This window comes from Buteo buteo, chromosome 21, assembly GCF_964188355.1.
Source record: "Buteo buteo chromosome 21, bButBut1.hap1.1, whole genome shotgun sequence".
Lineage (NCBI taxonomy): Eukaryota > Metazoa > Chordata > Aves > Accipitriformes > Accipitridae > Buteo > Buteo buteo.
This window is the reverse complement of record NC_134191.1, coordinates 24525455-24551462: the sequence shown is the minus strand read 5'-3', so window position 1 is coordinate 24551462 and position 26008 is coordinate 24525455. Positions and strand designations below refer to the sequence as shown.

Below are 26008 nucleotides of genomic sequence, written 5' to 3'. Positions count from 1 at the left end.
TTCTTGATTGTTGCATAATAAATACCAAGGACTTGAGGTAATACAATATGCAAGAGGACTGAATCATTTTTTGGCCATACAAAGAAGAGATAATTTAAAAACTTTACATAATCTTACCAGACTGACAGCTGAGGTAACCACCTCAAATGACAGATATATCTGAAGAACCATATGAAGCATGGCACTATCCCAAAACTCCTCTGTCATCGTTCATTGGGTGAAAGCTATTGTCAGTGTGCAACTTTCAATACTAGAACCTGTTTTCAGTATGGAAAGAAAACCTTTACCCAAATATGACCTAAGAAGGTTAAATAACTGCCAATAATAAAAGAGTGGAAAAGTCAATTGAAAGTAAAGATGATCTGCTATCATGAATCGCATGTACATCTTGCATTACAAGTGATAAGAGGTTAACTCCAAGTAGTACAACAGGAGTGCTGATTCAGAGCGCATAACTTCAGTAATGAAAGCACTAGAAAAATGTAACAAATTATTCACTGCAATGCGCTGTATATTAAACATCAGATTCCATTTTGCTCATAGGAGGATGAGGGTGACTTAAAAAAGGAAAAGAAAGTTTACCTGTATGACTCAATGCTACTAACGAGTTGGACAATGAACCTCCTGATCAGTAACCCAGAACAACATGCAGAGGAAATACTGAGAGAAGGAGGAAAGACTCATCTGTGCAAGCGGCCTTCACTTGCTCCTCGCACACATCCCCATCACCCACAGGACTCCTGGCAGAAACTTTGGGTGTTGCTTCAGGATCAAAAATTTGTTGTAGCTTTAAACTAAAAGCAGAGGTAAGTTTTAAATGAGTATTTATTGCCAGATAATTCTAACAGGAGTTACACCCTTATGACACCTGCACCCTCCACTCCTTTAGACCAAATTGCAAAGTGAGAGTCATAAAAGGTGCTGCTGTACACCCCAAAGCTGACAAACATGTCACATGAGCAATACGAACATCACGTGAGACTTGCCTGCAGCTGTACCACAGCTCTGAGGGCTCTGAATTTAAAAGTGCTAGAACATACTGCATGGAGGCATATAACACTTCAGAGTATTGTAGCCCTCTAAGCCGTATATTCAACAAGGATTTCTTTGAGTCCTGTGGTTTTGTTGCTTGGTACAGCATCCACCAATTAGCTTTCTTAAAACTTTATATTTACCTATAAACTTCAGTAACAGAATCTCAAACCTTGTTACAAAGGTGATAGCTGACAGGCACAGGACTCCACACAGATGCATGCACCACCCATCTCTTTTAACCCCTTGAAGTAAAGTTTAATTGAAGCTATAGGATGCACAGATCACAATGAGAATTTATTATACCAGCAAACCACTCGCAGAAAATCTGAAAGGAAGAAAGATTTGTTCCCATTGTAGATAGAGATAAGGACTCAGAGGCATACATTTTTGCAATCTGGGCTTCTGAGCTGCGGTTCAAGACTTGAGACAACCTGAAAATATGAAATGTAAATTTTTAACCTAAAACTTTATTAAAACTTGAGTTAAATTTAAAAGTATAGCCAGCAGTGCCAGTCATTTTTAAGCTGGAAGGAGAATGAAGTCCTTAGCGAGGCATACATTTTCACAGCACAATAGCAATGAGAGAAGATGCTGATGATAAAGAAGCTGAGTCAGATCAGGAATAGACAGCTTGAGAGCATCTGCAAAGCAGAATGGATGAGAACTCTGCTGTGATGAGTCACCAGAGATATGCAGGAAATGAGGATTACTCAAAACAGGAACAATTATCAGAGCAACATAATGTTTTTTAATGGGAAATTAATGTTTTATTCAAGTGATGTATGCTAGATGTAATTCCTTGTATCCAAGCAAGTCTAGAACTCCAGCTCCACCTTTAAGACTTGGATCTGATTTTTGGCTCAGTTATGAACTCCCACAATTTCACAAGCTTCTTGAATGACAGACTGTGCCTTTTCACAAGCTGGGAAGCTGAATGGTATAAATCGGATTTATCATACATAACGTGATATAGACGTGGATGAATGGGGTTCTTTTTACTAGATGAAAGTTCTTTGGGAACAAACATTTATCCCTGTATATGGTATAAAAGATAAACAAGCACTATAAAATCTTCCATAGATACTGAGAAAGACTGAACCACAAAGAACATTCAGCTCCAGCCTTATCCAGAAATGTAAACAGTTTAAGGGGGCTGCTTGTTGTCCACAGCCTGCAAGTAATTAAGCACTAATTCTCTACCACCTACTGAGCAAGAAATTGGAGAGGAAATATGACACAATGTTAAGTACGTACTTTTCAGGCTGGACTCAACTAATGTATTCTGTGCATCTCCATCATCTTCACCAGACCAGTACTGATTTTCCCTCTACATCTAAAAATGGACAGATGAAACTAGAAATCTCTAAAGGCAGAACGACAGATTTTTATCTCAAAGTGAGGGATTTCCAGTGTCAGCTCAAATTGTCCCAATACATCCAATGCCACCCACAAAGCAGAAGGATAGGGTGAAACATTTCCAATTCCCTTAAGTGGGGCTCATTCGCGATAACCAAATCCTTGAAAGGATCTTCATACATTTCACCAAAACATTTTACACTTTATTGGCAGATTCTTTTTCACTGAAAGAAGATAAAAGTCTTAGTTGCCTTATCTGTAATTAGACACACATATGCCACACATTCCTGGGCCAAATAAACTGAATTTACCTTAACAGGATGCTTTTACCCAGCTGAACTACTCTAAATTTGCTGCTGCTTTGTTGCACATTAAGATTTAAAAAATAAAAATCAAACCCAGTCCCAGGAAAGCAGCATTCCATGGCATTTTTCCGAGCTCTACAGACCTCCTGGGGCAAAAAAAGGAGGAAAACGTTTGAAGCATGAAGGATTTTTCCCTTCCCAGAGTCTCCAGGCCCATGTGAACCCTTGCTGGAGCTGCTCAGTGACGTCAAACACATCCACATCCTCTGCGGCACGGCTGAATCACTGACTGCGACAACGCAAGCTTCAGCATGACTCCTCAAACCCACTCAGGTTTCATCACTCAGGTCCAAGTTTTGCTTTGGCGGGCAGACTAAAAGCTTGGTCCAGACCTCTATTTTCAATTTAGACAAGTATCTATGGCAACTACAATACTATTTTAAACCATTCCTATTTAGCCGCCTCCAGGTTGAAAGTAAAATAGAAAAAATACCAAGCCCACCCATCACCCACTCCTCTAACGGCTCATAGTGTGCGACAAAGTAGGACATACCTGTCTGCTAATCTCCCTTCCCTTGCTGAAAATTTCAGCAAGGTTCTGTTTTTCCCTCTTTAGCAATTTCTGTGGGTCTCAGCAAGAGAAATGCCTTCATTTGGCTCTCACTTGGAATTTGCCTGGCTCCTCTTTGGTTCCTCCTTGCTGCAGTGACCTTCCTATGAACGTGCTCCAGGTGCACACAAGGAGAGGTGCTTGGAAAGACGGCTCCCCCCACGCTCACAGCCACCCCACCACAGCCCTGCCACCACAGCCCACACTGCCCACGGAGCACGATGGCCGGGGGAGCACTGCAACGGGCTGAGCAGAAACGTGTACATGTTTGAATTCTTTTAATTTGCTGTCTATTTACAACGTGGGGTGGGTTTTGTTTGTTGGCTTTTAAACACTTGAGATTTAGTTTTTCTCTTTATGGAAGACTGTGGCTCTCCCACTTTTTTTTTTTTTTTTTTTTTTTTAAATCTTTTAAATGAAAGGTGATGGTTTTGGCCAGCTGTATGACTCTGGGAGACGGGACCTTACAAATAACCTCAAATATCAGATTATTTGAAACATGTTGTAGGATTTGGCACTCCTTCCTTAATTTTGTAGGTGATGTCCAAGGCATACATTTCTGTGCTGGAAAGTGTTTATTAGTCTCCTTTACAAGCATGTGTGGCACAACACTTGACGAGCAACTTTACCACAGACTAGATTTTCACTCTTTCTTGTTCTGAGCATGACTTGCTACAAAAGGCAGAAATTTGTCAAATTAATCAATTTGCATAACTGGCAGTTATGGAAGAAAAAGCCAGGCAAGTCTGAGCTGCCAGAAATGTTGCAGTTAAACGTGAAACCAGGTGAAGTCTTGTTTACATGTTCTTGTTATCAAGCTACAGTTAGAAATGCATTTGCTGTGTTGTTTTGGTTTTGCAAACGAGGACTTACTTTGCACTACTTTGAGGATTTTCTGAGCCTTGGGGCTCAACTTGGTTACCCAAGCAAAGGCTCTCTGTTTCACTAGGGATACCTTGCCACCAAACCCATGGGGCTCTCTGCAGCCCTACACTTTTAATTGACATGAATAAAGCTTACATCTGTCTATATGATAAGTCTTTACACTGAGCTAGCAAGCATTCCTACAGCACTATGCAAACCTGTGGAGTAATTTTGCTACTTATAAACTCCTGCATACAAAACTTCTATTTTCAACTACATAAACTGCGGCAACGGCCATCACTACTGCAGAACCCAACTCTGCCCTGCTTGACAGACTGATTCAGAGAACATGTTAGGAAGTATTTTAGTGTCAGACTGAGGTGGTTTTTTCAAGTATAGACAAGTAGTTAAAAGTTGCTTAGCAGTTTGAAAGTTAGTAACCGAGTCTTACTACCAGGGCATAAGAAAAGAAGAGGGTGAACAAGATAAAGGCATTTTCCAGCCTTAGCACACAGCTCCCCAGCACACAGCTGGAAGTTACTTTGCACCTTTTTTAAGGCATTTGATACCCAACAGAGTCACATACAATCTGTACATCAGTGTTGGCTGTACTTACGCATTCATCCTCCATGCTCACTGTGTGTAACTTCTGTAATGAATACCAACTTTAAATTCTATGCTATAGCTCAGCCTGCACATCTCTGCATGAGGGTACAGCTGTCTCCTTACTCTCCACCAGCTGCACACACAGACAAGCCCTGCAACTGGTCCACAGGAGCCCACATGTAGCGTCTTCTCCTAATTAGATCAAGATAGGGCATAGATAAAGCCTGAACTTTACCTTTTCAGTCCCATGAGAGGCACTGCTGAACAAACCTGCACTGTACCACTAGCACTACCAGAGCAGAGAGAAGGAGACAGGTTATGAAAGCAGATAAGCTACTTTCCATTCTTGGGAGAATGCACAGATAGGGCAACACATACCCACAGTATGGAGTGTGCCACGGGTACGACACCAGAAATATTGGTCCTCTTAACACCTGTTGCTAACTCGCATTCTCCTCACACTGCACCAACACTTGCTCCTTCTTATTTGTCATCAGCTTTAGCAATTTTCAGGTTCTGAAGAGTCTGGAGGAGATTCAAGCAGCAAAAGAAAATTCTCAGCAAGGTGGCAGCAAACAGCCAGCCAAAACAAACAAGTCGGTTTTAGAAAACCTCTCTAGTTCATCTTTGAGAATAGAATCAATCACCGTTTCACCAGTGTGGCCTTCTGGCCTTTCAGGAAATGGACTAAATCCTTAATCTTGCAGCATATATATATTTTTGTTTCTTGCCATTAAAGAATATAAAATATGAAAGTGCTGTGGAGATTTCTTCGCTAGTACCAGGGCCTACCTGTGTTGCAATTGCACCAAAGTAAGCCAAGATTTGCTCCAAGAACAGCAGTATTTTAACCTAGTATGAAGGCAGTACACAAGGACAATTCTCATACTAACATCTTTAGGAGACAGTGCAATTACTCTGGGTTTATTGAGTAGCAAAATAATTAATTGGTCTCTCTCCAATATCTGAAAAAGCGCTATATTCATCTACAAAACTGACCATAATCCAGGTACTTATGGTCAGGTGCATGATTAACTCCCTGGGGGAGCCTGGAATTTTCTGTGTCACATTTGAAACACAGCAGTGTGAATCTCAGTTCTATTATACGGGCATGGATGGGGGAAGCATATTCATCCATCAACACCAGCTCTTTTTTTCTAAACGAATGTGGTTTGTGATGCTGGATCAGTAGGCATCAAGCCCTTTCCTGCCTGTCATGGGAAGAGGTGCTCGTTCGTGACCCTCAGCACCATGTCGTCCCGTGGGCTCAGTCAGTGCTATCGACTGCATCTCCATAAACATCCATTACCCAGACATTCAATTTGTGGAATTTACAAACACAAAGACAAATGGCTATAATAACGTATTTGTATAATAATCATACGTTTTATGAGGTATTTGTTTACTATAAATTAGCTGTAAGATCTGGGAGAGGAATTTGAGTCTGACCAAAAAATATGACAAACAAGGTTTTTTTGTGACTGCAAAGAAAGCCTTGTGAAATGAGAGCAACTGTTGTATGTTCATGTGAGATGTAAGGATTTCTTACTTAAAGACAGCATTTACTTTTTAGAATTTCTAATGCTTAACAGCTGCCCTTCACCATTTTAAAGTAATACAGGAGGAAGCAATACGGCTAAAATGTGTATACCTTACTGAAACTAATGGGGTTAATTCGGCATTGACAGGACAGGATTTGACCTTCAAAGTATTTTTTCAAGAAATGTTGCTAACTGCATTTAAAAGCCCAATAACAGTGAGCAATCTCTCTGAAATACCAGGGTCAGATTTCAAGACTGCATAAAGCTGTTCACCATACCAAAATGGGACTTTAATATTACCCAATAAAGGTCAGATCCCATAGTTTAAAGGAGTGCAGACAAACAGCAGTGCTGATGAAGCGTTCCACCTTTGAAGTCACTGATGTTACCTTACACAGGAGCTGCTTGCTCTGCCAGAGTGTGCTGGCATTCTGCAAGGTTCGCACTCACCAAAGTCAGAATGGGGACTCAGGACTAAAGGTTAAAGGATACTTAGTTTCAGCCCCAAAGTGTTACACTCATTTAACCTTAGCACAGGAGTGTGAGCATAAAAAGCAAGCCTAAACTGGCCTCTCTGCCACATGCCAGAATTTTTCAGCATACCAAATTATTCACACTGCAAAGCAAATGTAACTGGTTGACTCCAAAAGCTCCTATTCATTCTAACTGGTTGGTTATATTCATCAAGAGTAAGAAAACCAGTAGTATAACTCTTTTTTTCAGCTAAATTGGTTAGTTTCACCTAATACCAAGGCAGTGGCAGTCCGTGCCTGTCCCACAACAGATTCTCAGTCATGCCAGAGTACAAACCTGCTCCTACTGTCCCTGGGGCCATGCATAAAGGAGAAAGAGTGCAGACACTACCAGGAAAATTGCATCCCAGGGCCATAGGCCAAGCAAGGCAAAAGTCCGTATTTCAAGAACATATGTAAAGCACATTCATTAGTTTAATGCAACAACAGAAACTTCTGAGACCAGTGCACAAGATTTTGGAAAGTCTCCATATTTATCTTCCACGTCACCTAAAGATACAAGCAAAAACACAATTTGCTTGTGACCGCAGTCAATCCAAGCTGATTGAAATTAAACATTTATGTAACCTTCTAATGTAAAACCTAGTAACCGCTGATGTTTACTATACTTTTCTTTTGATTTCAATGCCATGAGTTAAGACAATGCTTATCAACTTTGATCCAAAAACAGTGAAAGTACAAATTTTATCATTATTACACAAGACATTACTTAAGTATATTTTTATGTTCAATGGAAAACAGTTCCTCAGAGTAAATCTCTTACAAAATCATTTGGCTAGAATACTGTAGCTTTGAATCTGGAAATGAAAACTACTAGTAGCTTAATGCAAGGCAATTCCAACACAAGGAAAATTAATGCACATTGCAGAGGAAGAATTCTTGGATAAGAGGGAGAACTATACTGATCTTCAGCTGCTTATAGGCCATAAACAAGATGTTTTATAGAGGTAGCTGAAGAATTACAATTGGGTCTATTTGAGCTTTAGAGAGAAATAGGCATCAACTGAAAGCTTGATAGCCAAATACTGACAGCATTTGGCAGAGTTGTTGGGTGGGTGTAAGGCTTTCCATGCCACCAAGCAGATAATGGATTGACTTAATACTCTTATCTAAAAGTCCTCCTCCCAGTGATTTCTCAGAATCATTATTAAAAAAGACTCCTTAAACACCATTAAACTGGCTGAAAGTTTCCTATTCTGCTTGTTCAATGCAAAAGAGCTGTTTAACCTTATGGAAAGAGTCATAAGAAATGACCACTATATACAGTAAGCTCCATTTTCATTAAAAAGATGTGGTTTTAGTAATGAATTTTACTTTTTTAATGACAAACTACACAAGCTTGAACATGCATCTTCTCCAAAACCGGTCCTCCCAAACCACAACACCTGTATCAGGCTCACAAGGCTATCTGCTTTCACCGCTAAGGTAGCTGGAGAAGACAACACGCTTTTTACTTCCGTGTTTGCTTTTCAAGAAATTCTGCTCCCCACTGAAGCAAGGTTTGTGTGGAATTTCTTTTGCGTGTGCCATGTGCTACCATTACACAGTAGGTTTGGTATTAAGTATAATAAATTCTATGTAACAAACCACTGACAGCAAAATATAATTGTTTCCTAAGTCCTTGTAGGATGTCTCAATCAGAATATAAATACAAGAAGCACTTTTGATGTTTCACTTCATACAAGATGTATAACTCTATAATATTAATCAATTTAACTTGTGCTCTGAAAATAATTCCAGCAAGTAGCACATACAATGTCTTTCAAAACTCAGACAGAAACTAACATATAAATAGTGAGAGGTGAGAAGAAAAGGAAACTGAAGTATAGCCAGATGTTCCTGTTGCAAGAGCTCATTCAATTTTCTTCTCAATTCTGTTCCCTGCATATGAGCCAGCTCCAGTCAAACTCCAGCTCCCCTGCTCCAAACACAGCTGATGATGTTGCTCACAATGAATGTAGGGAGGACATGAGTGCTATTACAGCTCAATGCCAGACTGTAGCCCTCACACGGTGCTATTGAGCTTATTACTCAAAAAACCACACCAAAAGCATCTCAGTGACATACCAAGACCAGAAAATATTATGTGAAATTGGCTTAAAATTTCTTGGATTATGTATGATATCCATGGCAAACACCATTTTTTCCTATCTGATACTCTTCTGTCCCTTTTCAACAGTGCTCACCAATGATCCTGTACTGAGCACTGACTTGCCCTTTCAGTTTATTTGGGTTTTTTGTAACCTGTTGACTTCCTAACACCACTGGAGGCACATCTTCCTCCATTTCTTTCCTGCAGTTCTCCCAGAAGAGTTCCTGTACTGGTCCCCAATGTCTGGTGGCCAGCACCAGGCTGCAAAGTCCCTGTGCTGGGCCACAAAGACCCCACGCTGGGCTGCAGCCATCCACAGCCATTGCAGCAGTCAGGGGCTGCCACATCACCTCCAACCTGCAGCTATCAGCATGCCCCAGAGTGCTGACTTCAGGTGAAAGGAAACATTTCCTTAATTGCAAAGCCACAAAACTTGGCTCCTCAAGGGCTATGGGACAGGGAGGAGGAGACATGCAGCAAATGAGGAGTGGGAAAATCCACAATATGCTTCAGTGACAGCCAAAAAAAAGCAGGGGAGGTAAAGGTGCAGCACAGATGGCTAACACAGGAGAGAAGATGCAAATTCTTCCTCTTGAAATAAAATTTCTACATAGTGACCTCATACAAAATAAAGCTTATCCTAAGCACTTGCCTTGTTTATCCTTGAGACATACTCATGTGCCCAATTCAAATAACCTTAGTGGAAAGGCCTACAACACCGTATACAAACCTATTACTTGTGCAGTACTGGGGTCACTGGAGATGCAAGCAATAACTTGCCCTATGAATAATAACAGTAAGGCTACGAGGTTTCATTTAATGATTTTCGTTATTTTTAAGATGTGTATTATAGACAGAGAAACAGTTCACAAGAACATCAACTTTCATAATATCTTTTAAAAGAAGTTACTGATGCAAATCGTCCCCGTTCATGCAACTATATACTGCTGAAAGGTTTTAAACCCAGAGTTGTTTGAGCCATAAACATTTATTTTAGTACTTGGTAATGCAAAACTACGGTCAAGCCACTCTGAGCCCTTCTGAATGCAATCAGCATCCCTATGGTTCACAACAGCCACACAAAAAAAGCAACCAGCACTCACAGCAACAAGGGAGAAGGAATTACTGTTCTGTGTGTTTTTCTAAATTGCTCCTTTTCTGGCGTATGAAGGGGTTGAATAAGTTGCAGCCAGAACCGCACACAGCATGACCAAGCTGTAGAGGGGCAGGCAAGGTGAAGCAGTACCTCAGCACGCTGTCCACGCACCCCCGTTAGCCCCGCGCTCCCCAGGCTGTCTGCAAGGAGCGGCTGCCTCCCTCTAACACCCCACAGCACCCATGTTAGCAACTGCTGCCATCTAATTAGGTACTCCATCACCATCAGTGCGCCCCAGTGATGGAGTAAAACCCAGTAATTCCACCAGGCAGTGAACGATTGCAGACCCAGAGGCTCTGTAATGTCGCTGCTTACAAATTCATTCACTGCGATGTGTTTGGTGGGTCACGGACACTCCACGTGTGTGTCAGGGCAAAGGCAAGTGGCTCCAGGCGGGCACTGCTGCTCCCTGCCCCCCCCCAGGGAAAGGCAGGAAAGGGGAAACTGCCGTGGAGATTTGCTGGTCCTAAAGATAGCACAATTACTTGTTTTTCCCCCTAGCCCTCTCTCAGACTTTGGCTTAGTGCCAGCACCACCCGTGCTTTGGGATGGCGGTTTAGGACTTTTTGGTGGCTTTGGAAGAGAATCGGTCATCTCAGGCACAGCACAGACAGACTGGGAACAGCCAGCAAAACATAAAACCTCCTCACACATAAGGGGATCTTTATAAAATTCCAATTACTTCTGGCTTGTTACCTAAGAATCCCTAAGAGGTAAGAGATATTGCTCGCTGTGAGGCCCGGGGTAATGAAATTACAAATCCTTTCATGAGTAAGCATATGCTAGAAAGCTACATTTATTTGGCCTACATATTTGAAACTGTTCAAAAGGTTATTGTCTCACAAAATCTGGATCAGAAATTACTACTTGTATTTGCCTTTCTCTAACAAGGAGCTATATTCAGGGTCATTTTTAATTCCTCAGTGATCGATTAGAATACTACAAACGTTACTGCAAAGAAGTCTCATTTAAATTCTGTTTTCTGAAGAAGTATCAAACATGCATACAAAAAAAAGAAAATAGTCTCAGATACATCCTATAAATAACCAGCAAATGTAGTCCCCTTGAGAAACCTGGTGAGCCCAACAGCCTTGTCTGTTCAAGTGGTTAATTAATTTGTACAAGAAAACTCCCATCTTATTTCCATAGTTTGTCTCCAGCATGTTTTAATTTCAGAATTGAACCATGGATGGAGCTAACTTTTCACAAACAATTATGTTTACCTCTACAAAATAGTTACATGGGATGGGTTTCCAAAAATATTTTGATGCCGTCACAGGTTAGGTGCTCAACTCCAGTTGAATTTATTACTTCAACATATAAGATTTAAACTATCTTGGTAACTAAATCCCATGAAGTTAAGGATCCTCACCTGTGTTCAGTGTCACTGTGGAAAACCTGTCCCACGCAGACACTGCCTTCTGGGCTTGTGCCAGTGCTGCGCTCCTCCAGGGCAGGATGGGACACTGATACTGCCCATATACATTCCCCAGCCAGGTGTGAATGTTTCATCCTGTTTCACTTTTTCTTCAAACGTTCTCTGCACCTCCCTTCAGTGCCAACACTTAACACAATGAATTTCCTTATAAAAAACTGCTCCAGCCAACTGCATGAGTAATAGTCCTTGTTGCTGCTGCAAAAAGAAGTCGGTGTATAAAATGCACTATCAGCAGATGGGAAATCTGACTACACCCCATCATCGCACCAGATGCTGGGAAAAAGACCTTGCTCTTCAGAGTGTATTTAATGGAGGCAAGAGTAGCAAGATCTGAAGGAACATACTTGTTTGTCCCACCTTATATTGCACATTGTACCTGCTTGCCAGGGTCCCCAGCCCCATAGCCTTATCCATAAGATCACACTGAAGTGAGGAGCTGTTATCTTCATTTTATGGGCAACTCAGGAAGAGAGCGAGCTACCACCTCAAACACCTCTAGTTACTAGATGGGCAGGTACTGGGGTTTAAAAAGAAAAGACCTCAAGACCTGAGCATTTCTGTAAGTTTTTTAGGCTCTTAAAAATCTGCATACATCTGACTATGACAGGTTATGCAGGCAGTTTTTAGTGACACGTGGCGCTGAAACTTGGCATTCTGCACACCATGCTTGTGCTTGCACCAATTCACAGATCTTCACATCTTTAAGCAAGGATCTTCTAAACTATTTCCTCTAACTAAAGATCATGAGCTCCTCGTTCAATATATACCTACCACTTAAAACACTCTGCAAGAGTTAAGGACCAAAGGAGCACCATAAAAGCCTGACACAAAAGTATTGCTAACCAGGAGCTCATGACCTTCAATGAATATCTCCATTTTAAGCAAGGAGATGCACATGATGAATGGAAGAAGGTCTGCAGTGAGGAGGGCTTAGGCTCACCAGGGGGATTCTTGCAAAGAAAGCATAATGCTCCATATTCAGAGCCCGCAGCTTTCAGAGGCACACAAGCCCGGCCAGTTGGAAAACCAGCAGCAGTGGTCTGACCCATAGCAGTTCCCAAAACACAAACAGGCAAGCAGCAGTCATGCAGCAACATGTCCAGAGAGATCATCTAGACACCGTACCATCAACACTGACCCCAAAAGTATGCTCCTGGGTAGGGCAAGTCTGGATACTCAAAATTCAGCTGCTGCCTACGTGCCTAGGCTAGCAGGCTAGATCAGCCCTCCTGATCTGGGCTCAAATTCCTCAAGTGGGACTATTCAAAGCACTTGATTCAGGCCTAATGCTGCATCCACTGAAAGCAAGAGCTTTGGAAACAGAAAGCCTAGCCACATCTGGCAGTCCGGTGCTTGGAGATTTGATACTTTTGGCTACTGTTTACTTCAGAGTCTGCAAACAATTAGTCTGAATGCACTCCTCCATGTCGTTGAGGCAGGCTTTGTTTTTCCTTGCACCCTTTGCTCACAATTTCATGCCACAAGCAGTGTTTAGCACACACACACTTGAAATTACTGATCTTGTTAAAACAGAAAGTGCCAAGAGGGCCCATCCCAGCACAAGCAGTTCCCTTCATCTCGCTGTCCAACCTCAGCCCCTACTTACGCTTTTAGATATTGGAAGGAAGACAAAAGACAGGGAAACACGATTGTGGCGACTACTGCACTTCAGGCAGGTTTCCTTCCAAACCTTGCGTGCAGGGAGGCAGACCTTGCCACGCTTCATCCTGCAGCACTCCGTTCAGGCACAAACTTGAAATGACAGGTCCACTGTCAGCAGGGCTGGCTGGCAGTGGCCCAGCAGCCCAAATCTGCCAGCCGGTCCGAGGAAGGTGGCTGCATGAGCTGCTCACGGCTTCTCCACTGGCTGGGCCAGTGGAGCTGGACGAGGAGGGGGTGGCAGCCCCTGGCCGTGGGCACTGGGGCCACAGCATTGAGGTGAGCAAGGGAAGGGGTCTCGGAAGAGGTTGTGCACTATCCCTAAGAGGATCAGCCCCACACATGGTATTTTTTAATTAGGAAAAGGTTGCATTTTTTCTTTTTCTTCCTAAACAAGCATCCAGCTACCCTATAAGGTACGAATGCCATTTTTGGCAGAACAGATAGATCTATTTTGCGGTTCTCTCTTAAAACACTTCTTAATTTTATAGTATTTTAGTATTCCTCTTTCTATAAGTATCTCAGCCTGCCTTATACCTATTCACGCTATCTTCCTCTATAATCTTACTATCTCAGAACTTTAACTACAAAAGAGACAACTGAACACTGTCCCCTGGGATCGTAATTCATGCCGATTCACACTTGTGGCCCAGAGGCTTTTTCTCCCTGTACCGTCTTCTCCTGAGGTTTATTTTTATTCCTCAGGTATCCTAGTTTGAGGGCTCAGAGCTGATTTCATCCTGTTGCAGAGAGAACTGAGATGAAGTAGACAACATAGGATTAAGCCTGAGGTAATTCAAGTAAATGTGAAAGAACACTTCAGCTGATACCAAAAAATACAAAATAATCGCAAATAGAGTTTGTGTTTCTGAAGCACCATCCATAGCATTCTCCCACCTCCAGTGCATTTTATGGTGGCAGTAGGAGGTACAACAGGTTGGTGTGCTCAGGGAATGCCGTGGAAACCCTCACTGCTGGTCTGCTTTATGGATCTCGTTTCCTGTTTGTCCTCAGTTCAGAAATTCAAGGTCATCTTTCTTCATGAGCCTCAATATCAGCAAAGGTGCAGTAGATGGGTTGGTTGAAATCTCAACTATATCCTTAGAAGTTACACAAGACCATCCCAGTACTTCCTACCTGATCATTATTCACATGCAATAAATGCCGTTCTCACATCCACTGATCTCGGCTCACAAATATTTACTTGGTGCAATTTACTTCAGCTGGACGGCAATTATCCTTATCTCTAAAAACGACCACGATAAACTCATCCACAACTGGTGAGTTTTTTAAAGTGGAAAAATACCTCCATTCTGAAACACAATGGCTCCAGCTAGATGCAAATTGCTATTCAGCCTGCCAAAACCAGAATGCAAATCATAAAACATTCACAATGAGGCTGTTTGCTACCTGAGTTACATTTATCCAAGAAACAGCACTCTACTGGCAGAGCATAGGGAAATGGAAAAAAGTGGAAAAATCATAATAAAACTTGACAGTAAGATCTTTAAAGGTGTTTTATTCAACCCTCCCCTGTTCAGGGCATTTTTAGGATGAGGAAATAGGAAGTACAGAAATTAAAACTCCCTCTGTTTGCTGCTCTTGCAGTAAGTGACAGGATAAGATCAATGTTTGGAAAGAGACTGTATAAAAAGAATAGTCTCCATCAATCTCATCCCTTCCCTTGGTGAAAGTACTTAATTTACACTTTCTCAGCTGAGTAATTGCCTCTACTTTACACTTACAGTTCCTTTAGGAATGGTGTAATTAGTATTTGCCACAGAAACTTCAATTGGTCTGTATGTTGCTGAAGAAAGTTGCTCTTTAGTCTATATTCAGGATCTATGACAAGGGCACTCGCACACCGAGTAAAGACAAATGTTTCCACAGCAGGGAGGGCTACGGGCCAGCACGGAGCACAGGGTGGTGGAAACCCCTGAGGAGCAGCAGCTGCCCCTGTCAGAGGCAGGAAAGCATCCACTGGGCTCGCGCAGCCCTGCAGAGCTGGTGCTGTGCTTTCCACCTTTCAAATGGACAAACCAGCTCCTCAAAGTCACCATTTCAGCGGTGGGTTTGCAACAGGGCCCATTTCTGTGATGGCAGCGGCACCTGCATCCTCCCTGGGGGCCACGAGCACTGCTGCTGCCTCAGAGAGCCACCAGTGAGGGCCTGGCCTCACACAGCACCCAGATAATCAGCAAAACGGCTGGTTCAGGAAAGCTCAGAGCAGCCAAAAAAGGAGAGTGGAAAAAAATTCCCCAAACAAATGGCAATTTGTTTCAAACAGTTCACTGGAGTCCATGAGTGAAGATGCTAAGTAGATCATCTCAGCTGGCTGATGTGAAATACAGTGCAGTATTACATCTTGTTGTTTGTGCTTGTGTCTAACAACAGCAGGTTTTTAGATGCAGAGTTATTTCTGTCCCCAAGACGGGCAGAGCTCAGCACATACCCCAGGGCAGCCTCGCTGGGGATGGCACCTCTCCTGGGGACCAAGCCCCCAGGCTTCCCTTCTCACCGAGAATGGAAGCAGCACGTACCAGCCTCACAGAGTTGTACTGAAATATGGATGAAAAGCGAAGCACAAAAGGAGAAGGAGAATCAAAGCACAAAATTAACCTTTCCAAGCACCAAAGTACTCCATGTTTTTTCCACTATTAGATTACATATGAGCCATCAGAGATTTGGGAGATGAAAATTCAGCTACATATAAAACCAAAGTGAGATACATAAAATATAAGTAATGAAGCCAAGTTTTTAACCAAAGGCATCAGGGATCCAACCACAGCTGAGTTCTGGTGCCAGGATACAGCTAATAGGAAGAACAAATGCAATAGCCATCTAACTCGGGCTGAATTTTCAGTGGCAGCAAATGTTTCTGTGAAGCCTCCTATACTTTTCTAAACTCTGGAGAAAAAGAAAGACTAAAAAAAATATCTAGAATCTCCCTACAGTCACAAAAATGTAACTCCCAGTGACTTGGGAACCTAAATAAATGTATGTTTCCACAAAAAAAACAATTAAGGTGAAACGTTAATAACCAACCATACTGATGATCTCAAAAAAGGAAAAACCCAACATAAAGAAAATCCATCCCCATACACAGACTGATGAGAAAAACAGGAAAATTCAATTAAGTGCAAAAACCCCAAGCAATATGCTAACCCAGCTCCCCTCTCCGAGGCAGCCGCTGCTGGAAAGCCAGGGCCACTGCCAGCCCCTCGAGCTGCAAACATCTTCCCCGCACGCTGCGACCCTCTGCAATCACGCAGCACCCACAGAGGCCAAAACGCCCTCCCCGAGCTGCAGGCAGCGGCCTCTGCACCCCACAGCACCCTGCTGAGAGCTGGGCAAACAAAATCCGCACTCGCTCTTTCTGGGAGCCCCCGGGCAGGGCAGGGGGAGGCCGGTGGCCTGGGAGCACCTACTTGTTTTGGGACAGGAGCGACTCTGTGCCTGCCTGAGGCCTGGCCCACGTCACACCCCAAAGAGCTGGACAGGACCTAAACCCTCTCTTGGGACGTCCATGTGCCACCTCCGAGGAAATGCCCGACTGGACCCAGAGGCGCGGCATCCCCCTGCTGCCAGAGCAGCAGCCTCGTTGGGAAACAGCGAAACGGCCTCACAGGTCTTAAAAATTAGGGGATTGATGCGGTTTACATCATGCTGCTGATTCTTGAGGGGAGAAAATAAGTTATTTGGCAATTCTGGTAGACTATGCCATTTTCTAGTTAGAAATACATGCACGAAATTTATGTTTTCATTCTATATCTGAAGGCAAAATTAATTTTTCTTTCAAGTCTGACTAATATCTTCACTCACCCTCTATCACTGGCTCAGGAGTCACCAAAGAGACAGAAGATGTATGTGTTTTATTACTTGAAACATACGGATCTCCTCACATGAGTCACAACAGCATCAATTAAAGCAACAAAACAAGTGAAAATACAGCAGTCCCTAGGCATGAGTGCTGGCACTAGCTGCATCAAGGGAGATTCCTCATTTTTGGAGAAGGTTCTGTAGTTCCCTTACAGCCTGTATGGATCTGCTTCCACCAACTATTCCTAATGGGAATGGTGGAGCGGATAGGTTGCCTGGCCAGGCCCCACTTGCCAGAGGCTGTGGGGTGATGCACGTGGTGCCATGGCACCAGAGCTCACTCCCAGGACGCACAGCAACTCCATGGGCCAAACGGAGAACCAGCAGCCTCAGAGCTGTGTTGTCTACAGCCAAACAGAGAGTGCTGTGCTCCCAAAGGCTGTTTATTTTCATTTCTACTTCTACAATATTTAAAGGAAATTTTATATAGAGAGATAACTATGTAGCTTAGCTAAGGCAAAAATAGCATCCAGTGATTTCCAAGCCTGCTTCTGTAGGCTAGACAATTCACGCCTGACATGACATCCATGAAATTTTGCTCCTATCCAACAGGCTTCCCAACTTAACCCAGACCCCAACTAGACCTATCTCAGCCAAGCAGTTCCCAGGAATCACAGACTGGAAATCACCCAAGGAGACTCTAAAATGTAATAGGTAGCTCTGCTGCTAAACACTTTCACCCCAATAGGCTTTCTTAAACCCTCTCATTGAAAATTTCAGGATGGTCCACCCATCTTTTCTTTTTGAGAGAAAAAAAAAGAAGGCAACTTAATTTTAAATAGATTGTTTTTAAGTTACATCAGAAAACAGGTTATTGCTTATTAGTCCTAACTCAGACCCATGTATTGTGCACAGCCTTGATGCACAGCTCATATCAGATTTTGTGGTAAGTTGCAACAAATATAAAGGAAGAGCTTTGTGCTTAAGCTGCATGGTAATACTATGCAGTGTAAAATCTGACTGCAGATGAACTCCGTGCACCATGTAGGCAGATGTTTTTGCCGCTTGCATTTGCACAAAGCAGATAAAGGTCTTACGGATTCAGGTCTTACCTCTTATTCAGGTCACACAAACTGGAAGGCTGGAATCAGTACACTACTCCCCTGGGATAATCAACCAGTCACCCCTGTTTGATTCATCTTTCACATAACAAAAGGAGCTAGAAGTAAAATACAACAGGCATCCATGAAGAGAAGGTAGGATGGAGGTAAGGCTTGGAGCACATTAACAATCTATTAAATCCTTTTGAAAGTCTACACTTCCTAATGGCATCCGTCTGGATGGTAAGTGTGCTCAGCTAAAGTTTTCCCATTTCAAGACATTGTATTCAAACACTGCTGCCCGGTGTACTCCTACAATGCACTGAGGTTCTTCAGGTAAGACTGATTTCTAGAGCATTCTTTTGGTGAAATCAAGAAGTTAAGATCTGACTGAGATTATAGCTGCTACCACTAACTGGGAGGTCAACATTTACAATAAAAACATAAGTGGAAGTGAAAGAAAAAGAAAACGCCTACCATCTCCATTCATGGACCTCGTACACCTTTTGTTTGGTAAGCAGTCATGAGGTGCTGTTTGTGTTGGGACCTAGAGTCTCAGCTCCAAATCTGCTCTCCTCCTATCTCCCTTAAACTTCCTGAGTAGATGAACTAGGCAGCTCGAGATGTTTAAGGGCTACCTAGATAACCCAGGAAGAAATATCACTGTCTAGGGAGTAATCAGTATTCTCCACTCAGACTGCAAGTATTATACATCTGAGGCTCATGAGAACATTTTGTGCCACATCTTGAAAAGGGAGATATTACTCTTGATTTGATGAAAAATGAATTGGAAATATGAGCTGTGTATGTGCTAATTTATAGTGATGAAGTTTGCATTCATTACAGTAATGAGCATTGCATAAAGCATATAATCAACATTCACTGCAGATGTCAAGAGGAATCCAGAGGCAGAGAGGAAATATGTACACTTGCCACAGTTGATCATAAACACTATAAACTTCCAGCCCCCAAAAAACACAAAGCAAGAGACAGTCCTTTTTCTCCCTACTAGTCCTCAGGGTTATTTGAGTGTATCTAGCAAGTTCTTGTACTAACGAGCTTAGACAGCCTTCCAACCATAGGATAAATATTACAACAAGTGCTGTAAATATTTTCGTAGTAGAAGCACAACTGTTTCACTTCCTCCCCATCAAAAGACAAAAGCTATAAACGTGATTACATTCAGTTGGTAACTGGATGATCCAAGCAGATAACTAATTAAATCCTTTTGTGCAGAGTAAGATGTTTCTCTAACATCACATTAGAAATTAAAAGCAAGTAATAGAAGGAAAAGGTCAGAGTTTAACAAATCATCACCTGAAATAAAGTTAAAATACCAGAAAACACCATCCAAAGTCTGCAAAATCAAAGCAAGGTAGGCAATAGTGAAATGTTATCTATTATGTCAAATGAAACACAAACTATCTTCTGAGAGAGATGAAAGAAGGTAACTGGAGGTTTGCTTGATTTCATGCCCATATGGAGCAATAAGAAGAAAAGAACAGTGGATACGCACCAATGTTATTATGAATAAATGTCTCTAGACATCTACACTAGAAGTAGTTCTTACCTTCTGGTAATCTGGGGTTAGCGTGAATAGAGTTGGGGTCCCCATCTTCCTCAGGATGATAACGATAAAGCGTCTGTGACTGCTTTTGGGATGACTGACTATGGTGTTCCTTTAGAGCAACAGGAGGAGAGGTTGTTGCACTGAACTTTACCTTGGGGAAAGCATTTCCCTCATCCGTTTCATGGGAAGCTTTTGACCAACTTGGCTCTGTTAAATTCACCTCTTTCAAGCCTAGATGCATGCTGTTCCCTGGGTCTTCTTTTCTGGCATTCTTCTTCATTTTAGAGTGTGGGGCTCTTTCTTGCTCATGCCTCTCTTTGTCCCCTTGCTTTCCCTTTGGTCTCCTCTCTAATTCCTCCAGGTGCTTGGGTGTCTCAGTGGTGGCTGTTTTATGCTCTGGAGGAGCCCTGGTGGTTACCGGTGCTTCTTTATGCGTCGTTTGCTGGAGGGATGCTGCAGTGGTGCGGGGCACCCTCTTTCGCTCACTTCTTTCTGTGGCACTGCGAACTTCAGCAGGGACCTTAGGCACCGGTGTGGTGAGTGGCGCAGCCATTTCCTCGGTGTATGGATCAGCCGGAGCCAAAGCTGAAGGAGCAATGCTGGCTGGGAGGTAGTCATAATCCTCGCTTTGCTCTTGGCTGATGCTCTCTTGCTCTAGGTGGGACGAGTAACTCCTGTATTTTTTTGGAGACTCCACCTGGGTGTTGTCTCCTTCTGGTGCCTCCTGGTCGTAGCTGTACGGATCGTCGTAGTGCCTCTCCGGCTCGCTATCTTCAGCATCTATTGGACTTGCAGTGTTTAAGGCGAACGTGTTACAGTCTGGAAGCTGGTAGCACATCAGCTCACCACCAGCGTTGGGGCAATGGCAAACCTTGCAGGGGGGCATGTGGAAGGTGTGCCCTGCTACATACTTCTGGCCCTCGTGGAGGCAACCTATCCTCCCACACTGAGGACACCCGTCAGCTGGCACCACCGCATCAATGCAGTTTGGGGGCAGCTCTGGGCACAGCATGAACTGGCAGCTGATCTTGCCTCCTCCCTTGGGGCACGAGCACTCAGTGCTTCCAAAGTCCACGAAGTAAGACTGCCCTTCAGGTACTTTGCCGTTGATAAAGCCCACGTTGACACAGTCGTAGTACTGGTAGCCTTCACACGTGCAGCCGTGCTGCAGACATGTGGCGCAGCACTCGCCAGGCTCCAGCACGTCCTCGATGCAGTTGTCCAGGGGCTGGCACTCTGCGCCCGTGCAGTCCCTCTGTGCACAGGAAAAGCCAGTCCAGAGCAGCACAAGGAGGATGGCATTCAAACAGCTCTGCTGCCAGCTCTGGTACCTATCCATAGTCTTCCCAAACAAATATAGCTCCGGTCCAAACTTGCACATTTGATGGTTTTTTTCTCCTAGAAGGCTGTAGATTCAGCTCCAAATCTGCAGTGTTTTCCCGAGTTACCTTTTCTCATAGATCCTAGAGTTATGAAAGAAAACTCTGTTAGACTATACTCAGCACATATCCTGTTAAACATTAGAGGTCTTTAAAAGTTGGGACAAAATCCAACATCTGGAAACCTAAGCACGAAATTAATCATAATGTCTTCCAACTATTGTAGGCACTAAGTTTGGAGTTGCATGCTTCCCCCCACCCCCATTTTGAAAAAGAAAGAAAGAGAAAGAAAAAAAGGTTGTGACTGTTCTCTTTTGAATCTGTTCACAAATGTATATATATTTCAAGAAAAAGAAGGCCTTTATACTTCAACGCCTTTTTGTTAATCTTTCTAGCTAAAAAGAGAAAGATTTTTTGGCAGATAATAAGTAAATACACAGTTCTTCCTCTGCAGATGTACATTTAAGATAATTATTCTTTATGTTTCAATTACAAAGACCCAAATCTTAAAGATCTTTCTTAGACAAAACTTAGCCTTGAGATGTGAGAATTTGTCTGTACACATGTTAACTCAAAATAAGAGGAGGGTTTTTATTGCTTTCTTCCCCCACTTAGCAATCTTTTGCCCTTCAGTCTTCAGCATTAACAGTGATTTTTTTGCCCCAGCGGTGCTAAAATAGAACTTCTTTGTATATTGTGGTTCCTGTGTGGTTAAACATCATATTAGCTATCCTGTAATACATATTAGAGGCCGGATCCTTAGCTCACAGAAGTTGGCACAGCTCCACAGCAGGCCTGTAGCACACAGAGGGATCGACTGACTTCACTAGAGTGACTTCACTAGAGTTACAACTGTAAATGTAGTGGATGTTTATACCAACTGAAGATATGCCACCATTGGCAACCACTTCTTTTATTTTCGACACCACCAGTAAATACTTTATAGTGAATTACTACACTATGAACAGAATAAATAAATTTATATATAAAAAAATGAATTGGCATAATAACACTTTGTTAAAATGCGTTGAGGAAAATAAAGTTGTTTGATTTTTAATTACTAAACCCTTTGACCATAGAAAGTTTAGGAGTTAAAGTAAATCAGCTGTTGTCCTTTATATCAAAAGCATGCTCAAAAACCTACACAATTAACATGGAAAAGTAGTTAAAACAGAAAAAAGTCTGCCTATAGAATTTTATAGAATTAGTGATCTGATTATTTTTCCAGAACCCCTCCCATCATCAAAAAATAAAGACACTAAAACATTTATCTATGGGGCAAAATGTAGTCACATCACCAAGAACAATAAACCACACACGCAACAGGAATCCTGCCAAAAAATCCATTCAGAAAGATTACTTCTCCCATTCAAACTGGGCTTCCAACAAGTCTGCTTCGGCACTGCTGGAAAGCAGCCAGGCTGTGGGAAAAGCGTGCCTGTTCTGATAAGATATGGACAAACTGTGCTAAGAATTTCCACAGTTCTGCCCTGGAATTTGAATTACTTCAGTACATTGTACAGAGATATAATTCTTACAAATGTAGGTTTTTCTACTACTAATTTGAGTGTATTAGTTGAGTGTGCTAAAAGATACTGATTGAAGGAAAAATATAATTGTCAGAAAGTATAATAATGGCTTGGAAGATTCTCACTTTTTCAGAGCTGCTCTCAAAACTACGGTATTTTGTATGAAGGAGAATTTTCAATATGTGGTGCTGAAATTAATTCTTCAGAATCCAGCCTGTGAATTAATAATTCATCCTACTTTCAGCAGCTTTTCCAGGTAATCCAAATCTGTAATTATTACATAGGTTTAGGTGGGAAATAATGAATGGAAGGACAATTAAAGCTTACAGAAGCTGCTTCTGTGAGGGTCCCACAGCAGGATTTTGTCACCATCCCCTCCCATTGGTACCTCCTGGCTTTAATGCTTGAGTGCACGTAAGCCCCTTGGTCAAACTCGGTGCTTGCCAGAGCACTGCTGGCGGCCGCTGAGCTCAGCTCTGCCCTGGCCCGCGCCTCCCTCTCCTGCATCAGTGCTTCCCAGGCTCAGAAAGCCCCAGGACCCCGATGTGGGCCATTTGGGTGTCACAGCCCCAGGTTCGGCCAGCCTCTGAGTGCACAAAGGCAGGGCACAGCATTGCCTTGGTAATCAGCTCCTGTGGGTCACATAAAGGGCAAGCTTGTGCACATCACCCACTTTATATCCAAATGGCAACTGCTCACAGTCAACTACTGCTGTCCTGGTGCAGCACAGCCCGTCAGGTCAATGTGACAATGGGAGCAGGACACCCCTGTGAACGGTGTTTGCCTGCCCTGCTCATACGTTCAGGTCTCCCCAAAACAAGCACTCACTTCTCGGGCATGAACTTGAACGCCCAACAGGAAACCCCCAAATTACCTCGTCTCCTGAAGCAAGCAGCAGAAAGCCAGCCACAATTGACATCTAGCATGCCTAGAAGTTCAAGCACAGCTGAGGGTTTATCATGGGACAGTCCTGTTTTTGTGAAAGGAGCTCCCTGACTGCCCTCCCCTGTACAGTTACCTCCTCCCCTCCTCATCTGCACCCACTTTCGGTCCAAGGGTTTGTTTGCTTGTCCAGGTCACCTCCAGTTTTTCCTCTGTTGCTCTCCTTGCTACCTTGCCTCTCCCCCATGGAGAGGTTCGGAGAGCTCGTGGCCCCTCTCCCACAGCAAGCCCTGTCCCTGCTCCCCACCTCTCACGCTTTCTGCTCAATGCCTTATTCAGTCCTTCTGTAACCTTTCTCTTTTGATCACTTCCACATCCCTCAACATTTGGTTTTTCAAGCTACCAACCTCGAACTGATAAAGCTGAAACCCTTATAAACCCTTTTTCTGTCGATAACACCACAACCTTCCCTATCCTCAGGCTCACTTTCCTTCATCAGAGGCTGCTTGTTTCTGGTGTAACAATTCCAACAAAAGTATCTCTTTCTATTCCTTGAAACCCTTGCATTTTCCCTGTGCTTTCTCCATCTGTTCCCCACACCCGTCGCTCCCACCCATCCCCCCCCCCCCCCAAACTTGCATATCAAAGAAACAGTCTCTACTTCAGGCACAGAGAAAAACAGCTTTGAGTGAAGCGCGCAGACATGACTATTGAGCCCTACTGAGAAAACGCATCCCTCCAAACAGAGTGTGTGTGCTCTTGCCAGCCCACGCAGCTGATGTGCAACTGCCTCTGGATCTCTGCCCTTCCCCACTGCTGAAACGATGCTCTAGAGACAGCAGCTAATTACTTGGTAATGGCATCAAAAGCTGGAGCTGTGAAATAAAGGTGTCTATACCAAGAGGGTAAAAAATGCGCTATCTCTGGAGGATAGGGGAGTTTCATATCAGTAGATATTACTGCAATAATTTGTTTCCATTAACTATTTTCATGCTTTAATGTCCTTTTACACAACTGGGACAATACGCAAGGGCTTCACCTAAATGACAATCAGGTCTTTTTAGTCTCAATTCTGTCCTTCACCCACTGTTATCAATGTCATTGACTTTCGCTGCTCAACTGGGCGAGATGTCACAACAAATTAAGCCCTGCACACCTAAAATAAAGGTCTTTCATAGTCTCTGTTGAAAGCTTTACAGAGCTCTACAGCAAGATAACCCAAGTGACACCCCAGTCCTCATGCATTGCTTCATGACCCAGAAGACTTCAATTTATGTCCTTTGTGCGGTTTCCTAACCTGCTGTGCTGCATATCCTGATCTCCTTTGGTTCAAGTGCTAACCCTGTTGGCTTTAGTGGAGTTGTACTGGGCCACTATTAAAGTAGCTGTTGCTGGTCCTGTGCACACAGTGCGTCCTGAGAAAGCATGAGTGCCCACGCAAGGGAGGGCCAATGCTCTGGACTGGGACTAAGTCCCTTAAAGTCAACAGAACAGATTTACCTGGGAGGTAAATCAGCAGTAAAGAGAGGATGGTCAGACCACAAAGGAGTTCCTTATTCCTCAATTCCTTCTTTAAAAATGATTCCTAGGAAAGGCAACGCAAAGACACCTAATGGAAAACCAGCTTAAAAAAGTAAGAGTCCAAATGAACATGAACTACAGGCACACATCTTCATGGAAAAGGAAATGAGAATGCTTCACATTGCAGATGAAACCAGTATCTGTGTGACAGGACATCCAAGGCTCACAGCAAATACCATCAAAATTATAACTAACACTGGCTGAAAAACATCATATTCCTGTCTCCTGGCAGGGGAAGTGGGTAGAACAAAACAAGATTTCAAAATGCTTACTTCAATTCAATTTAGGGCCAAAAAGTTATAAATTCTGACATTTTTGCAAAACAATATACTCAAAGTGATTTACTTCAATCAAAGCCATAACATAAAGTCGAAAGGAAGAATGTTGACTTGATTAAAACAGTTCAGCTGTATTACTTGAAAATGTTGATGAAACCAGTGTGTTCCCACAGAAGATCTAGACATTTTAAATGTGCAACTTCTTTAAATTAAGAGGAGTATTTTATTAGGAGATTCTTTTTCCAGATGGTTTCACTTCAGTGCTGAACCAGAAAGCTTATTCTAGGTAAGCAGAGGTGACAGGAGGCGCTTTCCTTCAAAGACTTCACACGAACACCATATTTCTGTGTGACAGTTGCCCCAGAGAAGGCAGAACAACTGGAGAAGGTGTGCATGTATGGAAGAGATACTGCAGGACCAAGAGCTTTCTTTCAAATGTTCATGGAATAAAAAGAGACTGCCATTTATAAACAAAAAGCAATAAACAGAATAAATTCAGCCCACTGCAGAGTACAACACCTGCATGAGAACCTGCTGACCTCCAGCTTTGAAGATGTACCTGCGATTTAATCTGCTGCAGATCCCTACAAACAGGTTTAGATAGAACAATTCTTTTCTCCATCCTAACTCTCAATTCCTCACTAAATTGCCCTTTTCAAGGATGGTAAAAATAGA

At 42.9% G+C, this 26008-nt stretch overlaps 1 protein-coding gene across 3 annotated transcripts in view; it reads right to left on the bottom strand.

Annotated features, from left to right (window-relative positions):
• Positions 1-26008, bottom strand: part of FBLN2 (fibulin 2) — a 118058-nt gene that overhangs the window by 59807 nt on the left and 32243 nt on the right. For all 3 annotated transcript variants that reach the window (XM_075052570.1, XM_075052568.1, XM_075052569.1), the window contains exon 2: positions 19685-21147. In XM_075052570.1, the coding sequence (XP_074908671.1) occupies positions 19685-21065 (1381 nt within the window). In that variant the 5' untranslated portion in view covers positions 21066-21147. The remainder of the gene's footprint in view (positions 1-19684; positions 21148-26008) is intronic.